Source organism: Lingula anatina, chromosome 3 (genome assembly GCF_051362555.1).
Source record: "Lingula anatina isolate TDL-2025a chromosome 3, LinAna3.0, whole genome shotgun sequence".
Lineage (NCBI taxonomy): Eukaryota > Metazoa > Brachiopoda > Lingulata > Lingulida > Lingulidae > Lingula > Lingula anatina.
This window is the reverse complement of record NC_141769.1, coordinates 17974635-17997407: the sequence shown is the minus strand read 5'-3', so window position 1 is coordinate 17997407 and position 22773 is coordinate 17974635. Positions and strand designations below refer to the sequence as shown.

Below are 22773 nucleotides of genomic sequence, written 5' to 3'. Positions count from 1 at the left end.
TTTAGTCAGGCAGACTAGAAAGAAAGAAAGAAAAAAAGCTATGGTTTTCCAACAAAAAAACAACATCTCTTTTTATAGGCACTGTTTCATCTCGGACACTCTTAAGATACTGAAGAACGGGCTTTCAAAACCTTATCAATTTTTTAAAAACCCTCAACCAAAAACAAAAAGCCTCTTTTAGTTGATCAATGACAAATTAAATACATTATGTATGTCTGTTGGTGTAAGCAAGGAGTTATAACAGAAGGCTTCTGTTATAACTCCTTGGTGTAAGCTTGTCATTATTTAGCATCAAACCCGTCATCATTATATATTTCGCTCAAATATTAAACAAATCTGAGTTATAAAGCCTTGTTTACCTTGATAAACTCGTAATACATGTAGCTAGTGCATTTGCCTCGGTTTTAGAAATTTACGCCGCGCTAATATCGCCTTTTCAATGTTGAAAAATATCATGAAGAGTAGAGATATAAATTTTACGTCTCTTAAATATAAATATATATCATAATAATTCTTGCTAGTTTTAATGATTAAAATGAATTCTTTTAACCAACCAAAGGCGTCTGGGTGGCCAACATGGGAATCCTCACAAAGCAGACAAGTATAAATTCATGTTTTTTAAAGGAGGTTTAGGCTTACTGTCATTTGTCCAAACTGGCTATGTGTGGATGTAGACGGTAATAAATCTAGAAAAAATTTGAAGTTTTGAAAAATGCTTTTTTTTTCGTGTGTGTGAGTGGTGGGTGGGGGGGGGGGGGGGGAGGCAATAAAAACGAACCCCTCACTAAGAAATCCTGGATCTGCCCCTTTATATAATGTCCCCCTTCAATAAAATCGAGAGGTGTTGGATTCTTGTATCTACAGCGGGATTTATTTATGCAAGATAGTTCTAGGGACTTATCCGCCTCGGGAAGGTCTTGGTGTCGGCTCGAGTTATTCCTGGAGAAAAAAAATTATGCAACACCGCAGCTTTGTTTCCAAAACCAAAAATCATTTCATTACCTGGACATTATGGAAAAAATCAATGTGACAGAAATCGCAAACAATTGAAGACAAGAGAATTTCGGCTGATAAATAACTGATGCAACTCATTTAAAATATAGCTGTGGTCTGGTGATTATTTTGCCGTCTGTACACGCCTTCCGTTTTTTTTTAACAAAAAGAAAATTCTAGAATATTTTTATTCATCTATTCGATATCAAAAGTACTTTGGTAATCATTTATGAATCATGCGAACGCAATGAATCAATAAATTGTAGTATTATTGAAAGTTTCAAGATTTTCCATCCCCGTCTTTTTCATGTAACATCAGAACGCATACAGTCCGACAGTGCTGGTCTTGTGGTCGGAAGCTGGTATCCGATGGTTGCGGGCCGTGGGGAAAAACCCGTCTAAACCCTTCGTGGGGAATGCCGGGAAAGTGCCCACGCCTAGATACTTCAGTCTTTATACCATGTCAGCATCGGTTTATTCATTGGCACGGTACCTTATAGTTTAAGAATATCGTCCAATTTTAGACAGCATGGTGTGACTGAATAAACTTTCTCGTGACTACAAACTATTCTCTATATATACTATACACGAGATGAAGCACGAGGATTTATCAAAATAATTCTTAGAGAAGTGGTACTGAAGCCAATTAAAACATTTACTAGAGACTTATCACAATTTAACCGAGACTAATTTTAACTTTATCCAAGGGAATGAAGCCATGAATAAAGTTACTCAATCCTTTAACAACTGAAAGCATCCTTCAAAACGTGATAACAGTTCTTTATACTGTAAAATACATAACAAGTTCAGGTAATAAGATTATTACCCAGGTACCTCAATGATTTAAACTTAACTTTAACATGTGACAGCTTAATATAGGAAGTTTCTAAAATGTAATTTTGCCCTGAAATCGCAAAGACCTCTATGATACAAGTAAAGAATAAAGCAAGCTTGCTTCGAAATATTTCAGATATCACATTACACTCTACGATCGTCCATGTAAATTTCATCATAGTTTCTTATGAGCCGGAGAAAAAGGTGCATATGTGATGAAGTGGATATGTTTGTCAATCATAACACTTGAGAAAATCAAAATATTAGTAATGTGCTATCCTCTATCTTGAGAGACGACTGTGTGCACCCAGCCATCCCTCACGAGGCACAGACTGTGCAAAAATGTAATGTAATATTTTCTCCAACGTAAAATATTTCATCACAGATTTTGCACAAGCCATCAATGTAAAACCTCCATGTAAAAGCATTTACACCAAGTCAGATTTTACATAGTTGTGAAGGTGGGTTAGTTATAATTAGTGTGCGGGTTAGTTATGATCTTCTCAAACGTTATACTGACGAACAACTCCACATCATCAAAAGCACAAATATGAAAAAGGACTACCTCACTAAGATTTAGATAAAACACAGACGACCATAAGTGGTGGTAAAATACTGATGTTTTTGTGAGCAGAACATTGTGATTTGCACTGAGAATGTGGATAAAGCAAAACTGGATATTCGATGTTAATTTCTAAAATAGTTATAATAACTGTAGATGCAGGCTTAGAAATTTCATACAGAACCACAATTCATCTTATTCAATTGATCATTAATGGAATTAAGGATGATCATCCTGAACTTCAGTTTTCATTTAAGCTATTTTAAAAAATAAAATGTCTCACTGTCATAAGTGAAAAAAAAAAACTAAATGCAATTTCATTCCGCTCATGTCTGATCTATGAACCGCAAAAAATCTCAATATCCAAGAGACTTGGGCACATAACTAGATTGCACCAGTATTCCTCTTACATTCAGGATAGCGCTCTTCACTACCATTCCACATTCTCTAATTTTGTTTGCAGAACAATCTGTGTCCTTTTAAAGACTGCTAGGGCATCCGATCATCAATGAAAGTGGCCACAGGTGCTTGTTGCTAGTGCATCTTGGACATTTGGTCTAGGATTGAAGGTATCTGCGTTTGGACATCGTTTCTGGAAAACTCCCCATTCGTAGCCTACAGGGTACAAATGAGATGCAACTTTCACACAAATGTTTGAAAAGCAATGGAAAGCTTGCAGTAATTACAACAAAGAACATGTTGCTCACTGGTATTTACAAGACGTTTTTAAAAAGTAACTTTTAAAAAAGTAATAAATATTTTGGTTTTCATAAGGCTTTACTTCAGACTCAAAAATTACAGTTTTAACAAAGGAAAAGGAAAAATACAACGGCGTTTAAACCACTAGAAGACTTAAGCACTAAAACACACTTTATTACAAAAAAAGCAACTACTATCATTTGATACCAGTTATATCTTTGCACTGCTCCATTTTTATCTTTTGGATCTAAAATTGAAGACTAACTAAAAAAACTTCTTTCATGAAATCCATAACAGTGGTCTTAAGGAGTAGCAATGAGTACCTGTGCCATAATGACGTCTCCAAACTGTGAGAAGAAAGTCATCGTCTGTGCTCTTCCAGGGTAAACCCAGCACCATCAGGCCACTGCACTTCTTGCTGACAAGCTGTTTTGTGTTCACGTTGGGATTTTCCAAGGTCCCATCTCCTTTTCGTTTTGTTGTCTAAAACGGTAACACTTCCAGTTATTACTAAGGCCGTTTATTGAATTACGAAGCTTTTGTTTTATCTATGTTTTAATTCTCTGTTAGACTTTTGTCTAAGTTTTCAAAAAAGCTTTTTATTTAATTTCATTTTCAATGTAACTGTTACGTCATGATTCTAAAAATGTCGAGGCCTTGTTAATAATAATATTATATTGCAATCCAGTCCAGTTTTATTTATTTTTATTCGGACAACTGAACCCGGATTCAGACCAGTAGATTTTAGGATAGTTAAGGTCCGAATGGCCAGCAAGGTGATCGATCGGTTTATGGAAAAAACTGCAACGAAAAATTCTATTTCTATTCCCAAATAATAAGCGTTACCTTGAGGTTGACAGTGGGAACTCTATTGAGAATTTACATCATCGAGCCAGTGAAACGCCATATGTCTTGAACACTTACCCATTGCAGACCTCGCTGGACGCTTCCTCCAATGCAGCCACCTCGTAGACAGACCATGGAAGGCCTCGCTGAACGCTTCCTCCAATGCAGTAACCTCATGGACACCCTATGGCAGGCCTCGCTGGACACTTCCTCCTATTCAGCCACCTTGAAGATAGACCATGGCAGGTCTTGCTGGCTACCTCCACCGATGCAGCTACCTCATAAACAGAAAGTAACAGGGATTAACGAGTTTTCTATCCTCCCCCCCCCCCATCCCAATGACACAATACTTTGAAGGATTTTCCATCTTGGTGAAACATATGCCTTTGACGCTTCCTCCAATGCAGCCACCTCGCAGACAGACCCTGGCAGGACTCACTGGACGTTTCCCGCAATGCAGCCACATTGCTTTCTGTAAACAAAGTAAAACAAATTAACGAGTTTTCTATCCTCCCCCCCCCCCCCCCCCCCCCCCATCCCAGTGACACAATACCTTTAAGGATTTTCCATCTCAGTGAAACATCATATGTCTTGGACTCCTCCCCAATGTAGCCATCTCGTAGACAGCCCATGGCAGGCCTCGCTGGACGCTTCCTCCAATGCAGCCACCTCGCAGACAGACCCTGGCAGGACTCCTTGGACGCTTCCTACAATGCAGTCACCTTGATTTCTGTAAACAAAGTAAAACGGATTAATGAGTTTTCTATGCTTTACCAAGAAGAAACTTGGAATACAAGGAAATATATGCAATGACACGACAACAATGTTATCAACCTCACTCACCCAAAATATAAACCGACTATTTAGCAAAAATAAGTTTTCAAGAATTATAATTAGATGCTTGTTTTAAATCTGACTTCAAAATGTTAAGACATGATCAAACGTGAACTGTTGTCCAGTTCCGTAACGAGAGAAAATGACTAGTGTATTACTCTTCCCAATAACACGAGTTACCTATTGCGGGGTGAAAGGTTTCCATTTCAGTGAAACACCATACGCTTCTGATGTTCCCCAGGGAGCCACCTTATAAACAGTCCGTGGCAGGGATCATTACCCAGGCACCAGAATTGATTGGTATGAATAAAATCTGCCCCTATTTTTGCACTTCTTACGAAAAATGGGAGCTCTATCTGGAATTGCCATAATTGCATTCTGAAAACAAAAAGGAGAATTGTTAATAGTTTTCCCTATATTTCCCTTCCCCATTGTACCAATTTTGAAAAAGTCGTTTATCCCAAGTGTGTTCAATGGCCGAAGAAAAACATTTTTGTGGTTAATATACTGTCTACCAAAAACATGTTTTGAATGTTATTAATTGTCAAGGATTGAAGGAATTCATTCCAAGTGACAGTGGGCTGCCTCTTGAAAGTGTTCCGAGCTCCAACAATGTTATCAATCACACACCTCCAAATATTTATGAACTTTTTAGCATAAATAACATGTTTTGAATAATTATGATTAGATGTTCGTTTTCTATTAATATAGATTTAGTTTAAAGATTTAGTTGGTTTTATTTTCATAAAATTTGTGCATCAAAAGCAGTCTACAACGCTAGCAGTACACTTAAAATAGTATTGGGTTTTATTACAAAAACGTAACCGCTATCAATTGATACCAGTAGTAACTCGGGGCAGCTCCTTTTTTATACTTCTGGCCTAAAATTAAAGACTGAGTTAAAATACTTCTTTCGTGAAATCCATACCAGTGGTCTTAAGGAGTAGCAGTGAGTACCTGTGCCATGATGACTTCACCAAACTGTGAGAAGAAAGTCACTGTCTGTGCTCTTCCAAGGCAAACCCAGCATCATCAGGTCGTTGCACTTCTTGCTGTCTAGCCACTTTGTTTTCACGCTGGGATTTTCCAGGGGCTCGTCTCCTTTTTTGTTGTCTAAAACGACAACACTTCCAATTATTACCAAGACTGTTTATTGAATTGCCAAGCTTTTGTTTTATCAAAATTTCAATTTTCTGTGTAATCAATGACTGAAATACTAATTATTGCTTGGACAAGTAAAATTTTCAGAATGTGTGACTTAAGTGTTATGACCATTAGAATTTTCAGAAGAGCTTTTCATTTGATTGAATCTTTAATGAACCTGAGAAAAGTTGACCAAGTATTTGTAATATCTATAGAATGAATGACAATTTTTCACCCTACCTTGGCCCATATCTTACCTTGAAGGGTTTTTAAATCCCAGTGGTGTCACAACTAGGCAAGGGCTCTCATTTTAACCTAGTTTAAGTGGGCTTTCATCAGGCCAGGCGGTCGCCAATGCTTACTACCTCAACTTAAAAACAAATTTCAAGACATTAGTTTCTCTCTTTACCTCTTCGCTCCACCCAACCTACTAGCCTTAAAACGTTAGAATTTTAAGTTTTCAAATGAGCTTTTAATTTGATTTACTTTTCAATGTAACTATTACAACATGATTCTTAAAATGTCATGGTCTTGTTGATAATTATATTAAATTGCAATTCTGTTTTATTGAAAATATGAACCCTGACTCAGACCAATAGATTTTAGGAGAGTTAATATCCGAATGGCCAATAAGATGAAAGGTTTATGACGCAGACTGTAAAAATTTAATCTACTTCTCTCCCAAATATCACGGGTTACCTTTAAGGGTTTTCCATCTCAGTGAAACACCAATATGCCTTGAGCGCTTCCCCAATGCAGCCATCTTGTAGACAGACCATGGCAGGACTCGCTGGATGCTTCCCCAATGCAGCCATCTTGTAGACAGACCATGGCAGGACTCGCTGGGTGCTTCCCCAATGCAGCCACCTTGTAGACATACCACGACTGGACTCGCTGGCACCAAAGATTATAGTGTAGATATGGCCCTCTTCTCCTTGCAGTTGTCAGTGGGAGCTCTATCGAGAAATACCATAATCGAGTTCTGTAAACAGAAAGAAAAACGGATTAATGATTTTTCTATCCTATGTCAGCTGGACCTGTAATAAAAAGAAACCTGGAATACAAGGAATGCAATGACACTACAACAATATTGCCCACAACAGCAGGTGGCGATGATGTATCCTGCGAAGATTCCTGGGGATCGATTCCTCGTAGAGAGAAGCGAAGGTTTTAGCTGGCCAGCTTTGAGAAACGTCGAATCCATCATCCAGACGACTGCGTGTGCAAGAAACAATATGTCGATGAGCGATGCGATGACTTGGGACGAGGAAAAGATTCGAAGAGATGTGAGTTGACTCCTTTGTCCTTTTTGCTTGATACGGGGCGCAGCACATAGCATCCTTCCTGTTGCTCCAGATCTGTCTGCTGTTTAATGAACGCAATTTCAAATCTTCGCGTTTTTATACCTTCAGTGAATTATAGCCACGTGGTGGCGTTCTTGTTGTCACCAACGGTCAACTTGTTCATATGGGATAGCGTTTGATAGTGATGCGCAAATTTGATTATAATATCTTATTAACATATACATATTATTTACTATTTTTTGTTTTTATTATTCTGTTCATCATTTTTATTTACAATGAGAGTAATAAGATTAAGCTGCGACTTCGAAATATACAGGCAACGTTGATGATAATTGCTGAGCAACATACCTTCTCCCCAAAATAATGATTTGCACGATGTCCGTTAGACTGGTACAGGTAGCTGTGAACTGTTCACAGTCCACTATAGTGCGTGTGTTTTCGAACACTGATCCAAAACGAGGATAACGTAATAGGGCGTACGGTGACTGCATTGTTGAGGCAGCCCGAGGGAGCATGGTTGTTTTGATTGTAGTGAATCATAGTGAGTACACTGGACTTAGCATGTACAGCCATTTCAGGACTCTGAAATACATGTTGTAATCAACCGACCTGTTATTCTGATAAATGAAAAACCAAGTTATTGTGATTTTACGAAATAAAAAAAAGCAGGTAATATGAACAATCTTGATTAACCTATACCAGGCAGTAGAACCAATTGAATATTTTTTTGCATAAAAACTAACTAAAACAAAAATAATAGGTAAAAATTAACAACGGACTCCTCCCTTCATGGCTTCGGGTTATCAGTACTTAAATGAAAGTAGGATGAGTGTAGAAAAAAAAGATAAAAATAAGACAATTACATAAAAATTAAATATTTCTCATTTATACGTTTACTTTATTCCCTTAAACCTCGGTTGAAAACTGCACTGGTGGTCATTTTAACATTGCCATAAGTCCGAGTGGTCACTGGCATCCTTTCACATCTTGTCATGTACCAGAAAGTCCCCCATGACAGAGAGTCCGCTTCCCATCCATTTGTACAGGTGAGTCTCGCCCTAGATTTTGGCCCACTTGGGTCAAACTAACCATTATAACTTTATGGAGAGCGAACTTTCTGTCACACGAACTTTCTGTGTGAAAGGAGTGGACCCCGGGAACGGAGGGCCTACCGAACTCCGTACCTGGGAACATGTCCTATGGACGTGCCTTCCTTACCATTTACTACCCTCAATCAGGGCGACAGATTATATAGGGAAAAACGGAAAAAGCCAAATTACTGTCTATTTATCTAGAGACATATCTGTTAATGTCTGTGAAAAATCGATCTGTCGCCCTGGTAGAGTTTAATGATGTACTGTCCCTCCCGGGCCTAGATTCCCAGTCTTAGTTAAACGTAGCTAGGACATATATTCCTGGCGGACATAATTTTCTCTTATATATACATAGAAATGTAAGTCCTACATACTTGATGCCCGTACAGTTATAAACACGAAGCGAGAAGTATTGGTAATTTTCAGTTGGTTGTCACTTGGACATAACTTTTTTTATGTCCAAGGTTGTCAGCAGCGTCCACAAAGGCTCATAAGCAAGGCGTCTAGATGAAATATCAGCAGCGTAGAGAAAAGTAAGCGGGTTCGAATCCCCAACATCGATGTTACACTTTAAGTGCAAAATAGTCCTGATTTCTTCTCATTTCAACGAACAAATCGCACTTTATAACTACATTGGCATACAATTAGGATAAATTTGATGAGGAAAGATTTTTAATTCTTTGAATATGTTTTGATTTAAATATCAAGATTTTTTGAACGATGAGCTATTTTAAAATTTCCATTGGATAAGCAGTGGGCGCTCAACAGTATTTAAGAGCACATGATTTCTACTTCCACCTAAAAATACAAAGAATTTGAAAACAAAATGGAAATTCGGGAACCAGAGCCAACATTTCAGATATCACGAAATTGCAGATGAGAGACAAAATGTGCTCAGAAGAATGTTTTAACAGACTTTAAAGACTATGAGTAGAAACGTATGTATAAACGTTGACAGATAAATTCAATTTATTTAACATACAATTATACAAATAGCTTTTGAACAATTTTGATTGCATCAGCTTTGAAATCACAACTACCACAATTGCTCTTGTTATTAATTTTTGTGTCAATAACATCATCACTAGGGGAGGAAGTGATATGAAGTTTACATCAAGATATTAAATGTTTGGGTAGCCTTTATTAAAAACATACAGAAATTCTACAATGTTTAATTTTGTGGTTAATTTAATTTGAACTTAATACAAAACGCATAAGTTTTTAGTTCGTAAAAGGCCAACGGAACGGTGCACTGATTCTGATATAGCTTGTAAACTGAGGTGTATACGGCCTCTTAAAATAAAGAGAACTCTTGACTGATGACAGGAGTCACAAAATAAATAAATAAAGAAAGAAATAAAGAAATAAATAAATAGATAAATAAATAACACTCACACAGTGTTCACTTTATTGAATGTTTGTCATAACTCAGATTTAAACCACGGCTAGCGCGTAGAACAAAGGATTCGGCCGTGCTGTATTCGACCATTGACAAAATATCAAGTCAAAGATTCGACATACAAGCACGTCATGCACGAGTGCCTTCCAGGGTCTGTTACACTCCCGTTACTCACTAGAGAAGTAGCCAAACAGAGGCCTGCGGCTCGACAATACACTCGTTATATTTCACGCAAAGCTCGGCGACTCGTATTGTATCTATCACCTCTTACATGTGGCTCTCTAAATGCAGGGCACAACGTGCCTTATGCCACGTGTAAGGCCGCTCTCTGAACTACCATGTGTTGACACAGCTTATCACACCTACAACAGACTGAAACTTTCTGTGAAAAAAAATTGCTGAAGGTAAAAGAAGAGGAAAAAATTAGGTGTTAAAGAAGGTTAAAATAGATTGTCACAAAGGCTTTAATGGGCCAAATATATCATAACAGTAACTTATTTTACCTGTTGTGAATTCAACTTCCAGCTTATGAACTAAATCACAAAATCTGTTGAGCAAAAATTCTTTCATGAGTACAAAAATTCGTCTAACAAAGTGAGATAAAATACCAATTGCAATGCAAAATCAAAATTTTCCTCTGCTTTTACAAGGGCTTGGAACCTTCTTCTGTACTATTTTGTCACATATGAATTAAAATGTATGTGAAAAACAGCACAAAAGGCAGCATTAAAAAATTGGTTTTGCAAAATAAATAAATAAATAAATAAATAAATAAATAAATAAATCAAACAGAGACACACTGTTCATAACAAGTCCTATTTTTTTTTCAGTTTTCTCTCCCTGTCCATTTTTTCTTTCACCTCCTTCCTCCATTCTTCAAACGAAATATTTTCTGAAGCTGCACAAAATATTTTGAACATATATGATCTGTGAGTTTGTGAATCCTTCCTGTTTTGGCCACATTTGCTACATCTGATGAATTCCGGACTGGTGTAGGTTCTTTTGGCTTTTGTTGGAGCTCTGGCTGTGGCTGTAGCTGCTGCTGGAGCTGTTGCTGTTGCTGGAGCTGTTGCTGCTGCTGGAGCTGTTGCTGTTGCTGAAGCTGTTGCTGTAGCTGTAGGTACTGGGAGAATGAAAATAGGGTTGCTGCTAGTTGAAGCTGAAGCCGGAGCTATAGGGGGAAACCTTGTCTTTTTCCGTGGAGGGCCTACAGTACTCTGTGGAGATTTAAATTGAAATACTGGTGCCTGAACAGAAGGCAGAACAGATGGTCTCTGCCGGGCCTCAGGGAAGCCACTTCCAGTCATAGGTGGCTTAGGCATGCTGATGCCCTGCAGAAGGATTTTCTGCTCCATCTTCTTCTCTTCCTTGTTGTACCTGAAATCAAATTGTCACAGATTATTTTTAATATACAGTGAAATGCCTACATTAAAATGGCTCTTATCGCAAAAACAAGTTGATTACTTGCAAGCTTAAGTTAAGATTAAAATAATTTATAGCATTTCTTTGATTTTTATTCAATGGCAAAGTCTTAAAGTAATTTCATCTCATGCATTAAAAGGAACAAAAATGTTGTTTTTTTATCTTTATTCAATGTCAAAGTTTTAAAGTAATTCCATTTGATGCATTAAAAGAATCAAAAAATGGTTTTCATTTGATATTTATTTAAAGAAAAAGTCAAAAATCATTTTCTCTGAAACGTTCAAAAGGAAATTTATTTTATACTTACCATTGTAGCAGGGTTTTCTTGTTAAGCAAGGGGAGTTGTAGCTCTGTGCCTTGCATAACTTTTTGAGATTTGAGGACCACCTTTCTGATGCTGTGGTATGCCCCAAGGACAAGCCGCCATCTTGTCCATACCCGGCCATCCCGCTTTTGATCCCCGGGATAAATAGTCAGCAACTTTTCACAAATGGCCTCAGTGTATCTGTTACAGTTGGGCCACTGTGCTGGCCCTTGATTTGGCCCAAGTACAACTCTGAAACATGGCAAATAGAAAGGATTAAGGATAATATATTGACAATGAAAGCTAGGTTATATTCAAACAGTTTCACCCTGAAAAAAATGAGATGATCGAACTAGTGAAAATTTACAGATATGAGCATTCAGGCTACATGCAGCAATTTATGTCTAATTTATTATTAAATACATAGTGAATATTTGCTCCAGTTGTAAAGATCCTTTTTAGTTAACCATTACTCTAGCAGTTCATTACAGTAGCTGGGCTATTTGCATGTCAAGGTGACATACAGGTGTAAGGCAAACACAAATAGATAATATTAAAACTAAAATGGTACTTAGTGTCTCTATATTTGTTTGTGTTTGTACTAACTTAGTGATGCTTTCCACCCCTTGAACAACATTCTTTCCCCTCCCACCAAACTTTCCCGACCAAGGCTTCTTGGTGAACCTCTTGGGGAAGACCGTCCTCTTTTTGTCATAGTCGGACAACTGTGTCCACAGGTAGGCGACCTGTTCAGCCTGGTGCAAGCTAAGGGCTTGCACCTCACGCAGTTCTACTAGGTACGCAGCAAGCTGCAGAACCTTATCATATCCAGGCACATTATCAGGTCCAACAACCTAAAAATAATAAGGCAATCATTTATTTTTAACAGGCACTTATTAATTAGCATGCTTCAATCTTAAAATACAAGAATTTATCAGACATATTAGTGATTTAAATATAAATTATTTCAATATTTACAATTTAACTACAGCTTTACCTTTAAAAATTCTGGATAAAATATTAAAAAAAACGTTTGTCTAAATATGCCTATCAAGTTAAATAACTGCACAAAATGTGGTAAAAGTGTCAAACATGTGCATACTTTATATGCAATACGTATATATATATATGCAATATGTATATATGATCACTTACTTCACTAGCTGCTACTTTCTACCAGAGGGGGTGTTGCACTGTCACTAAAAGATGGAACAATGGTAGGCATTTCTGGCATGGTGTCCATAGAGGGCATGGGAATGGGGGGTACATCATCTGGATCTAAATTGAATAATGTTTAAGAGAGGCACTAGAATTATTTATGTTCACACTGCAGTGAATATAAAAGCATCTAAGAATACACGATTTTATGGATGAAATTATAGATAAGTTTTCTGATCATCAAAACGTATCACTCAAAAGTGCATAAACATTTAATCCAGAAGACTTTAAAACACTGAATCTCCCAAGATAATTACAAGGTCTTGAACAACAACAGACACACAATCATTCTTTCACTTCTGTTCATAAAATTGGTGATGCGTTGCTTTTCATATTCAAAGTGTCAGAAGTGTATATGAAATGTTGAAATATTGCATAAGTCAAGTAAATGATGAACACTAAGATAAAATTTACCTTCACTCATCATTTGTCGGTATTCTTCATCACTGGGGATATGAAGAATTTGCCGAGGCTGAGGCTGTACAGTGGCTTCTTCTTGCACAGGTACGACCAGCTGCTCAGCATCCTCAAATTCTTCATCCCCAGTTTCAACTGTCTCCAATTCATCATCCTGCACCAGCTCTGCTACAGTCACACCAAAACTGGGGAATTCCTTTCCTGTCTGGCTGTACAGGTATTGAATTCCAACAAGCTCACCTACAATGTATAAATACAGTAAACCTCGCGTAAGTCAACATTTTTACCACCAAAGTTGTAAGTCAACTTATGCACTTTGACAACTTACATTTAGCTGCGATTTAGCTAAGAGCAATAAAAATAGGGACCAACTCATCAACCAACTCATCACAAACGGGAAGAAAACTGAGCTGATGATGATAAACACTAATAAATAATGTAAAAGAGGACACTGATATTAATAATATATGTACATATATACTCAAACTATTTTTACAAACCTGTGTGCTTTGCAGGTGGCTTGTAATTTTCAAAGAATGGCCGTCCACACACTTGCTCCCACAGCTGATTTATATTTTGCTTCAATGGCCCACTGTACGTCCTTGGACAAACAGTGCCCTGGTGGTCAGAGGCGACTGCATCAGCCAACCTATCCGCATTCCAACGGAATAATCCATCCAGGAGGTACACCTGGAAATTGGTATCTTTCGCAAGTGACCCTACCAAAAAAAAAAAAAAAAATGAAATGATTGAGTAATTGAGCATCTCATATGATTACTTACTAGTTTACAAAATATTATTGCTTTGATAATCAACATATACAAAAATGATTAATATTTCTATATTGCTGGAAAAGTGTAAAAAATCCTTATTTTTTTCATATGTGATTTGTTATGATTTTTGCGTCACTGTTCACACATTATTCCCAGTAATAGGGTACACAAAATTTTAAAAGTTATTTTCAAATTGGTCACAATGTTTCAATAAAAGACTTTGATTTCCATACCTGGAATAAATCTGGCCATGTGCAGATGAAAGTTTTCAAGTGAAGTAGAACCCCTGGCACATTTGTACACAGGCAGCTCTACACCCCCTTTCTTGATCGTGTTCACCTTGACATAGAGTTTCACACCTGGGGGATCCTGGAGACATGAAACATGTGTCTTCTGCTTGGCCCAGATTTCAGCCATCTTAGTTGTTTCTATTAGTGGTACACCACTGCTATCCAGTCCTGAAAAAGTATTGTTTACATTAGCTCAATTAATTGACTATAAAAAGTCCAACTGGGAAATGATTATTTACCTGTGTAGGTGTGAATCACAAAATCATTACTTGCTTGACACTTGAAACTTTTTGTCATAGTTCTCATTCTAAAGTCAATTTTTTCTAATCTCAAAAAATCCATAATGTTGAGAAATAATAAGACAATAAACAATGCATCATCTTCCATGTAAAACATTACTTAAAACATGCCTGATAGTCACAAATGTGTGGAATTGTTCAGGTGCAAAAGCTTATTTTATTGATATAAAATTAATCAATAAAGAAAGGATACCTCTTTCACCATCTAAAGAACTGATTAACTGGGAAATCAGAATCTCAGTTTCTTCAGTTCCCCTTGTTGCACGCTTACAGTGCTGACCAACTTCATCCGAAGTTATGTGCCTCTCCACATCGCTGTCTGATGGGCTCAAAACCCCTTGTTGCACTAGTTCTGCCCTTTTGGCCCTTCTAAGCAGTGCATAGTCATCCTGGTCAATCTTAAATATGCAGCTGCTGAGTTTTGCCATAAAAGGACCATACAGCTGGTGTTTGTCAGTAGTGCAGCCATTGGGGAATCGGCGCATAAAGTGCCATGAGTCAAGTCTGAAATAGTGATGGAATAAAAAATTGTATTGTACAAACTCCTACAAATTAGAGGAAAAGTGAGTAAGTGAGCAATTGCTGTTATTTCCCCCATCAAGTATTAGGATTTAAATAATTTACCCTGTACAAAAGGTCTTATTCCAATTTCAAAATTTGTGCTAATATCTTTCCATATTGGCAGTTATCACAACACAATGCAACATGTATAATTATGTAATTTAAAACAATGTAATTTGTTACAAACTACATACTTTACATGGAGGAATGGCCAGGAGCTGAAATACTGGCTGATGCACTGTCTACCACAGCAGTCTCTGTCTGTGTACAAAACTTTTGGGGGTGGTACACCAGCATTCCTGTACCTGGTCACAATACCATCTAGCATATTCCTCAGGCCTTCCCCCTCGCCTTCAGTGAGAACGGACATTAGCACCTGACCGTGCTCGTTTCCCACGTTGGTAGCCCACATTGCAGTGCCTCTGCTAGCACCTATAAAGTCAGATTATGGCACAATATAAGGGAAAAAGTGTTCACCAATACATAATAATTATAATAATAAGATTACATGTTTTTTTTTTTTTTTTTTTTTGTAGAAATCAAAGGCTGGAGTAACTTTCATACATTTCTTAAGAGAACAGGGTTTTGTTTTGTTTTAGCATCATTACTTGACTGAAATCTATCTTAAAACTAAAGTCCACCATCATAAACCTTATTTTAAGTTATATGACATTGAAAAAGAGATAAGAATTAATGTACCTCCATGAACTGTTAGCTCACCTGCAAGCTTATTAGTAATTTTTTTTGTAGAATCAATTTTAAGAATATCCCCAGTTATTGAAGTGAGTTCTGCTAACTCATAATCTAGTCTTGAAATGACATCCAGCTGGAACACTTTCATGAACCATCGGTGCCGTGGGATGTCCATCATGGGAGGCGGGTCTACAAAATCTGGTACTATTACTAAGCCTTTTCCTGCTGCTTTCTTAAGGTCTAGGTAATTGGTGGCATACTGGCGGCACTTGTCCAAGTAAGTTTCTCCGTGATTTTCAGTGATCTGAGGAATGTAAGTCAACATTATCAAAATAAATTAAAACCTTATGTGCACTGACATTAATTTCTTATTTCTATTATTATCATACATTTTGATATTACTTTTATCAATGGAATTATCAACTTCCACAACCAACTATTAAACTAATAGACAATGATGACACACAAGCAGGAAAAGGCCTAACTCTATCAGTTTTCCTTGGAGAGTGTTATCTGTATTGAAGGCAGTATAATTAAGTAGTTGTTTTATTTTCTACATAAACCAGTGAGAGGTCACAAGAAAAGTGAAATAAAAATTGCACCTGTTGGCAGAGTAAACTACTGCTGTTCCCAAGTGTCCTCTGTCGCATCATCCTGACAACCTTTAAATCACAGGCATACTTCTCTGTCAGGATACACGGGAACTTGCTGCGCTCAGTTAGGTCCAGTTGTTCTATAATTCCCTGACTCCAGCTGATGATCTGTCATATAAAATAAAGATATTTCACGGTTATATATATAATTTCATTGGTGTCATTATTCTCATGACATGTATGATTATAAAAGTACAAGAGTGGTAATTCAACTTACTCTTCTTTTGCACTTGTTACATTCATAGTCTTCTCCTGCTATGATGTAATAATCATTGATGTCCAGGACCATTCTTGTCTTCTGGTGAACACCAGCGTTCACTAAGGTACCTTGACATGGAGAGTGGGGACATGAGAACTGATAGCGAAATAGGTGGCGTGGCATCCACAGAAACAGACGATGACCAAAAAAGCATGCCTGCTTGTTCAGCACCCCTGAGAAAAGGAGTTAAAGTTGGTTAAAACAAAAGAACAGAGAGTTTGTTTCAAAAAGATTCAACATGTTAAATGAGTCAAATCATATATGTGACCCAACAATGAGTAGACATACAACTGTAACTAATATATTACAACTTGTTTTACCTCTAGATAAGCTTGGCTGTGGAGGATCATACCACAACTTGGTTACTCTGTTGAAGTCAAACTGTGGGCCTCTTGCAGAATACTGGAAGAAGGTCTTTGATATCCAATCTTGGTCTACAACTGGAAGTGTCTTCTTCCATTTCTTTGTTAGGGGTACATCATCCCCTGAAAAAAAAAAGGAACAATTAGTTGACAACACTGCTGCAAATGGAGTAATTATCACATACAGCCACATACCATGACAGAGATCACAATAAGAGATGATAATACCCCCCCCCCATAAAAATAAAATAAAATAAATAATTGGTGCTACACATTATTTGACTTGATAACAAAGCTATTTTTGTGTTAGTACTTTCTCAGTGCATGGATATTTTGATGCAGAAAATCATTTTAAGGATAAAGATTGACTATAATAAATTCAAATCTAGACAAAACAATGAAAAAAAAAAACAATGCAGTTATAGGCACACTTGAACATGTTGTGACTTGAGAACAAAGTTAAAACTAACTTAGTCCCTGACATTATATACCTGGTGAGGAGAGCTGTTGTGTTGTTGTCTGCACTGAAGGACCTGGGGATGGTTCAGCGGCAGGTTCATTCTGTTCCTGGGACACATCTATCTGAGTCTCAACTGTTCCACTGTGACTTGATGCTTAAGCAGTATTATAAGAAAATGTAATTCTTATAAAATTAAACACGTGGCTTGATTTACAACATCAAGTACTTAGTTCATTCAATGTGAATAAAACTTTAAATGCAAAAAAATATAATTCATTTTTTATGTTTTTTTTGCATCCAATATCTTTTAATTGCAGATGACAACTTTCAACCTTAAGTTACAAAGAAGTTATACCCATTCTATAAGCATTTTAATTAATGATGGCAATGATATATGAGACCCAAAGACTACAGTGAATTAATGGCTGATCATTTCCTAAAAATCAGTTAGTATAAGATAAGTTTAGTAACTCACTCAGGATAATTAATTTGTCACAAAGCATAATCAAGAAAGCAAACGAAGACATAAAAAATGAAGACAAACAAACACTGGGCACACAACATATATGAACACTGAATCTAATAGGCTGTGATGAACCTAATATTGGCAAAGGTGTGAATGTTAACTATAAGAGATTAAAAAATAATTGCCGTCAAGTGTACAGATGTAACACACATGTAAGCTAAAGCTGAGTCAAGAATGGCTGAGATATCATATGCTTCCACCAAACCATTACCAGAGATAAAAGCAAAAGATAATGTGAAGTGTGCACATAAATATAGCTTTCTACAAGTATATTTTCCACCAAGACCACATTAAATTGTCTTACCATGATGTCAATATAGGGAAAGTCCTCTAAATTTAGAGCAAAGTAAAAAAAAAACATTTAAATATTCATATAGGAGATAACAAGAACAAAATTTTCAATGGAGGATGACTTACGAAAAATTATAACACATTCTTTACAAATATGTCTATATTTGCAAGCCATTATCACAGTATGTCTTTGTATATTTTTGTTTGTCAAGTGCAATTCTCTTCTGACAAACTTACCTTTAACACTCTCTTCATAACTTTCCACACAAGCCACAAGTTCCTCGTCAGAAGCACAGTCCAATTTATCTAAAAGTAATAAAAATACTGAGTCTTTATCACAAGAATGCAGAAAGGAACAACTCTAGGTTGTGTGTGTGGTTTATATGTAGGACCATGGGTAGTAACAGTACAAAGCCTTTGAAGTTTACTACACACACAGTAATCCATTTTATTATGTCTGCTGTCTAAAGAATTAAGAAATGAAGCAAAAACAACTCACCTAACTCAACTGCTACCAGTTTGGCAGTTTGAAGCTCCTTACTGCTGCCTGAAGAAAAACACAGAGAGAGTTAACTTCACTTGTCTTCACCTGTCTGTCAGTCACGGTGCAAAAAATAGCAACTTACTGCATGGTTTTAATTTTTACCAAAAAAAAGCCTGAAAACATGCCACTATTCAGAAGTCAACAGAACATATCAATGCAAGGATTTATTAAAGTAAATTTTCCTTGATTTGGAATAAGAGGTAATTCAAGACTTAAATAGTTCTTTCCATTCAGAATAAAATGAAATCATTTGTAAGCATTGATTATACAAGTTTGTCCAGCCCTTAGTAGCTATCACTAATTCATGAAGTACTATAATTAAACTTAAATGCATTTAAATTTACATTGGGAATGAGCAATATCAAGAAATTACCTGTCTGACGCTTGGCTTTTCCTTCGACAATCTCTTTCCCTTCTGGGAACAGAGACATATACTTGAGAAAAGTCATTTTGAAAAGGAATAATTTATCAGATGATGACGTATCCTCTCCCTTCATCTTATTCGCCAGCCACCCACAGTACCCAGGAGTATTCTCCAGCAGCCAGCAGTACGTTTCTCCCCTGCAAAACAGAATCAGAGTTAGAAGTTTATTGACAATCACTCTATATCCAGCGTACCATGAAAATCTGACTCACCAAAAATGTGACTCCCCAGTCAGATTTTCATAATGAAAATGTGACTCCCCCCATGAAATTTTGACTCCTCTCACAAAACTAAATATATGTTATTTTATTTGAGTATATGATTTTTATATTGTAGTATGCATAATAGTGGATACATTGGCATTTTTGTTAGTTTGAACATTTTAATGAGAAAATAAAATGAAAAATGTCTACCTCTCATTGACTGCCCTTAGGCTGTGAAAAAGCTATTTATTTGATATTTGGTAATCATTTCAACATCTTTCCCTCAAGGATACTTTATGAAGAACACATTGGGAATATTTAAAAGTTGGTGGTAAAATATTTGGTGCAAAAAAAAATGAAAAAAAAAAAAAAACATAATAAATTTTCATATTCATACTCACAGGATTTGGGCTCCATGAAGATAAGGCCCCATTTTATATTTATAAAGTCACCATACCAATGTATTCCACATTGCTGCATTATGACATATACTTTGTAAGTATTTGAAAGTTTGGTGATGAAAATTTTGGTGTAAATTGATACTATGTGAAACAAGTATTTATCTTACTACCTGTAGGATTTGGACTCACATAGCCTTTTTATAGGAGGCATTGGGTGGAAAAATACTCATTTTCAATTTTTTTTTATTTTTGCATGAAATTTGCAAAAAGTGCCAAAGTATCCTCTGTTATGCATAGAGCAAGATAAAAGTTATTTACTCAAATAAAACAAGATTTATAAAGTTTATAAGTTTTGTAAGGGGAGTCAAAATTCCATGGGGGGTCAGATTTTCATTATGAAATTTTGACTGGGGGAGTCAGATTTTCATGTTACACCGGGCATGATCAAACAAATATGGTAATATATGTTGAAATAATTTTTGTTGCTTCCCCCCCCCCATTCCCCAATAAAGGACCAGTGGATGTAAATATAATATCATATAATAAAGCACTAGTACTAACTGAACTTGTTTTTTTAAATTTAATCAAACATATAATGGCCTCAGTTACTGAATATGACTTCATGAAGCACAATTGACTGCTCAACCTGGACCACTGAAGTAAACCTAAAAACTAATTAACACCAGATGAACTAGTAACAGTAACCAGTAACATTGAAACTTACCTAAATACACCCCACTGCATTCTTAGAAATCCCATCCACTGTTTAGCATCATTAGTATCTCCTCCTGCCTCCCTGCACTGTCGAAGAGCAGCACTCCTGACAGTGGCATACTCTTCAGGCTTCTCCCACTTGCGTTTTTCCGCCTTTACACGTGTAGCCTCCGGTGTGTCTGTCAGTGAAACACGTCCATTAGCATCTCTTCTAAATACTGGGAACATGATGATCCTTAAAACAAAAATAAAATGCATTTATACTTTAACTTAGCTATTTAAGATCAGGTCATAAGTTCTTTATCTTTTGAAAAACTAAGAGAAATGTCTTAATATTCTTTCTGTATGACAGGTCAAATGTATCTATGCCTACTAGTACATAATCTATCTCAATTATATAAAAGACAAGTGGCCTTTCTGTAACACTACTCGTAAGCAAAGACTATGAGCTACTAAGGACACTTTATCCAATGGTATATGATAGACATTCGGGCAAAAAGTGGGACAAAGCAAAATTTTGGTTGCTGAATAATATCAGACAGAACAAAAAAATTTAAGTATTTGAAAGTGGCCAATTCACTTTTCTGTTTAATTGAAAAAGTAGGGTACTACAGAGACTTTAGATGTTTCTGGATATTCAAGACGTACACCATAGTAAATGATATCCAATTTGAGCCAAATTGCAGTGAGTTATAGCCAACATTCATAGCTTCTACTTGCTATAGTCAGTAAGATAAAAACAAATGTAAACATCTATGAATCTATGCAAAATCAAGAACATTAACACATTGATAATAACATTGTATGGAAACCAAAGCACTTTTTATCAAATCTGTCACTATTCACACATATATCCTTCCATGTATTGGCAAAATTCAAGAAGATTTTTGTGAATGGATGACTACATTTGTACCTACAAAAAACACATTTCAGAATTAATTTAAACAAAAACAAAAATTACCAAAAATATCCTTACCTTGAAGTTTTTCCTATGACTGGATTAACGACAATTCTGGCACATCAATTCAATGAGAAGCATTCACATTTGCTTTCCAGTTTGCTACTGAAACACAAGTAAACTGACATTATTCACCACTGCAGTCAGTCTAACAGTAAATCTCTGAGTGACCAAGAAGTTATAAAGAGGCTTTCTTTACAACTTCTTGGAGTGACAAACATTATGCAAGGCATTTTACAACCCCATTTACAACCCCACAGCATAATTGTGTTAATTAATCAAAGCCCCAGTGTAGATCAGGGATGCATGTGGTAAGCAGAGATCAAAGGCCCTATGTGCAGGCATCCATGCAAGTTATCTCCATAAAATGTTTGATAGCCTGGGAAGACACCTCATTAATTCATAAAACTTCCACAGTTAATTATTGTATGTCTACGTGTTATGAAAAGTCAAGCTTTCCCATCTAAGCAATTTTGTAAGCTGTCATGTTCAAGTTTTTGAAAGTTTACTTTATCTCACAAGTAAGATATTTTCAAAATAGATTTACAAATAGAAGATTATACAATAATAATAATAGTAATGTTACACCTGACATAGAGGTACATGTTCTATTACTAAGTGTGTGTCTCTTTCCTTGAAATGAAAATTTAACAGCAAATTTTAACTACCAAGGTAGATCTAGTGGGCTAGACCCTATCCCCTAGCAAATTTTAAGTACCAGGGCAGATCCAGGGGAATAGACCCCCCCCCAAAAAAAAAAAACAAAAAAAAACACAAAAACAAAAAAAAAAATAATAATAACTACTTCTGGGCCGTGTAAACCCCAAATTTAGGGTGGTGGCCCCAAAATAAGTGGTTGGGGGCTCCCAGACACACCTATTCAAGATCCACCTCTGACTTCCTGCTATAAAAACTCAACTCACCTGTGAAGCATATAACTTAAAACATGGCGGTAGTAAGTTCTCCCAGCAGTTCTCATTCCTCAATTTCATTGGTCAAATCATAGTTGGGAATCATAGTTGAAACTATGATTTCTGGACGTTGATTGGATGTGGAATCATAGTTCGAACTATGATTTCTGGCCGTTCATTGGATGTTGAAATACAGTCTCTTGCCCGTGGTTGAGAGCAGTTTTATGGTTTGCTCTCAACGAAGTTTCAGTTGTTTGCTAGGTAAGAATTTTTTGATGTGCTACCTTCTAATTTCTGCAGAATTTGCAAGGATAAAATGGTCGTCCTTATCGGACAATTTGGCGAAAGAAAGTTGGAAATATCTTAATTGTATTGAGATGGG

At 36.5% G+C, this 22773-nt stretch overlaps 4 protein-coding genes and 1 long non-coding RNA gene across 5 annotated transcripts; all 5 read right to left on the bottom strand.

Annotated features, from left to right (window-relative positions):
- Positions 1-1070: 1070 nt before the first annotated feature.
- On the bottom strand, positions 1071-4418 carry LOC147762997 (uncharacterized). Its single transcript, XM_087009464.1, has 3 exons — positions 4013-4418; positions 3412-3571; positions 1071-3004 (listed from the first exon to the last, which is right to left on the bottom strand). The coding sequence occupies exons 1-3, from the start codon at positions 4109-4111 to the stop codon at positions 2895-2897; spliced, it is 369 nt and encodes a 122-aa protein (XP_086865590.1). The 5' UTR covers positions 4112-4418; the 3' UTR covers positions 1071-2894.
- A 1307-nt stretch (positions 4419-5725) lies between these two features.
- LOC147762996 (uncharacterized) lies at positions 5726-7367 on the bottom strand. The gene is made up of 3 exons (XR_015333656.1): positions 6611-7367; positions 6169-6281; positions 5726-5881 (listed from the first exon to the last, which is right to left on the bottom strand). It is a non-coding gene; the product is annotated as an uncharacterized LOC147762996 (long non-coding RNA).
- A 2874-nt stretch (positions 7368-10241) lies between these two features.
- Positions 10242-14929, bottom strand: LOC147762995 (uncharacterized). The gene is made up of 9 exons (XM_087008021.1): positions 14625-14929; positions 14076-14300; positions 13570-13788; positions 13067-13309; positions 12612-12712; positions 12041-12288; positions 11438-11686; positions 10679-11085; positions 10242-10255 (listed from the first exon to the last, which is right to left on the bottom strand). Exons 1-9 carry the CDS (start codon positions 14914-14916, stop codon positions 10242-10244), a joined length of 1998 nt encoding a protein of 665 aa, XP_086864147.1. The 5' UTR covers positions 14917-14929.
- Positions 14930-15192: 263 nt separating this feature from the next.
- LOC147762994 (uncharacterized) lies at positions 15193-17176 on the bottom strand. The gene is made up of 4 exons (XM_087010035.1): positions 16918-17176; positions 16556-16770; positions 16288-16446; positions 15193-15989 (listed from the first exon to the last, which is right to left on the bottom strand). Exons 1-4 carry the CDS (start codon positions 17150-17152, stop codon positions 15645-15647), a joined length of 954 nt encoding a protein of 317 aa, XP_086866161.1. The 5' UTR covers positions 17153-17176; the 3' UTR covers positions 15193-15644.
- A 266-nt stretch (positions 17177-17442) lies between these two features.
- Positions 17443-22603, bottom strand: LOC147762993 (uncharacterized). The gene is made up of 6 exons (XM_087008020.1): positions 21499-22603; positions 20533-20757; positions 19094-19341; positions 18736-18783; positions 18474-18542; positions 17443-17573 (listed from the first exon to the last, which is right to left on the bottom strand). Exons 2-6 carry the CDS (start codon positions 20748-20750, stop codon positions 17443-17445), a joined length of 714 nt encoding a protein of 237 aa, XP_086864146.1. The 5' UTR covers positions 20751-20757; positions 21499-22603.
- Between the last annotated feature and the right edge of the window lie 170 nt (positions 22604-22773).

Coding starts and splice junctions, on each gene's coding strand:
- LOC147762997 (XM_087009464.1), bottom strand. CDS start 4,111: ATGAGGTTACTGCATTGGAGGAAGCGTTCAGCGAGGCCTTCCATGGTC. Junction 3,572..4,012: donor TCCAGCGAGGTCTGCAATGG/GTAAGTGTTCAA, acceptor TTACCGTTTTAG/ACAACAAAACGAAAAGGAGA. Junction 3,005..3,411: donor GAGACGTCATTATGGCACAG/GTACTCATTGCT, acceptor TGTACCCTGTAG/GCTACGAATGGGGAGTTTTC.
- LOC147762995 (XM_087008021.1), bottom strand. CDS start 14,916: ATGCGCCGATTCCCCAATGGCTGCACTACTGACAAACACCAGCTGTAT. Junction 11,687..12,040: donor GGGGTGGAAAGCATCACTAA/GTTAGTACAAAC, acceptor GCCATGTTTCAG/AGTTGTACTTGGGCCAAATC. Junction 11,086..11,437: donor AAGAAAACCCTGCTACAATG/GTAAGTATAAAA, acceptor ATTTGATTTCAG/GTACAACAAGGAAGAGAAGA.
- LOC147762994 (XM_087010035.1), bottom strand. CDS start 17,152: ATGTGGCTGTATGTGATAATTACTCCATTTGCAGCAGTGTTGTCAACT. Junction 16,447..16,555: donor GTAACAAGTGCAAAAGAAGA/GTAAGTTGAATT, acceptor TTTATATGACAG/ATCATCAGCTGGAGTCAGGG. Junction 15,990..16,287: donor GTAGTTTACTCTGCCAACAG/GTGCAATTTTTA, acceptor TACATTCCTCAG/ATCACTGAAAATCACGGAGA.
- LOC147762993 (XM_087008020.1), bottom strand. CDS start 20,750: ATGTTCCCAGTATTTAGAAGAGATGCTAATGGACGTGTTTCACTGACA. Junction 19,342..20,532: donor ATGCAGTGGGGTGTATTTAG/GTAAGTTTCAAT, acceptor TCTGTTTTGCAG/GGGAGAAACGTACTGCTGGC. Junction 18,784..19,093: donor TGCATTTAAGTTTAATTATA/GTACTTCATGAA, acceptor GTTTTTCTTCAG/GCAGCAGTAAGGAGCTTCAA.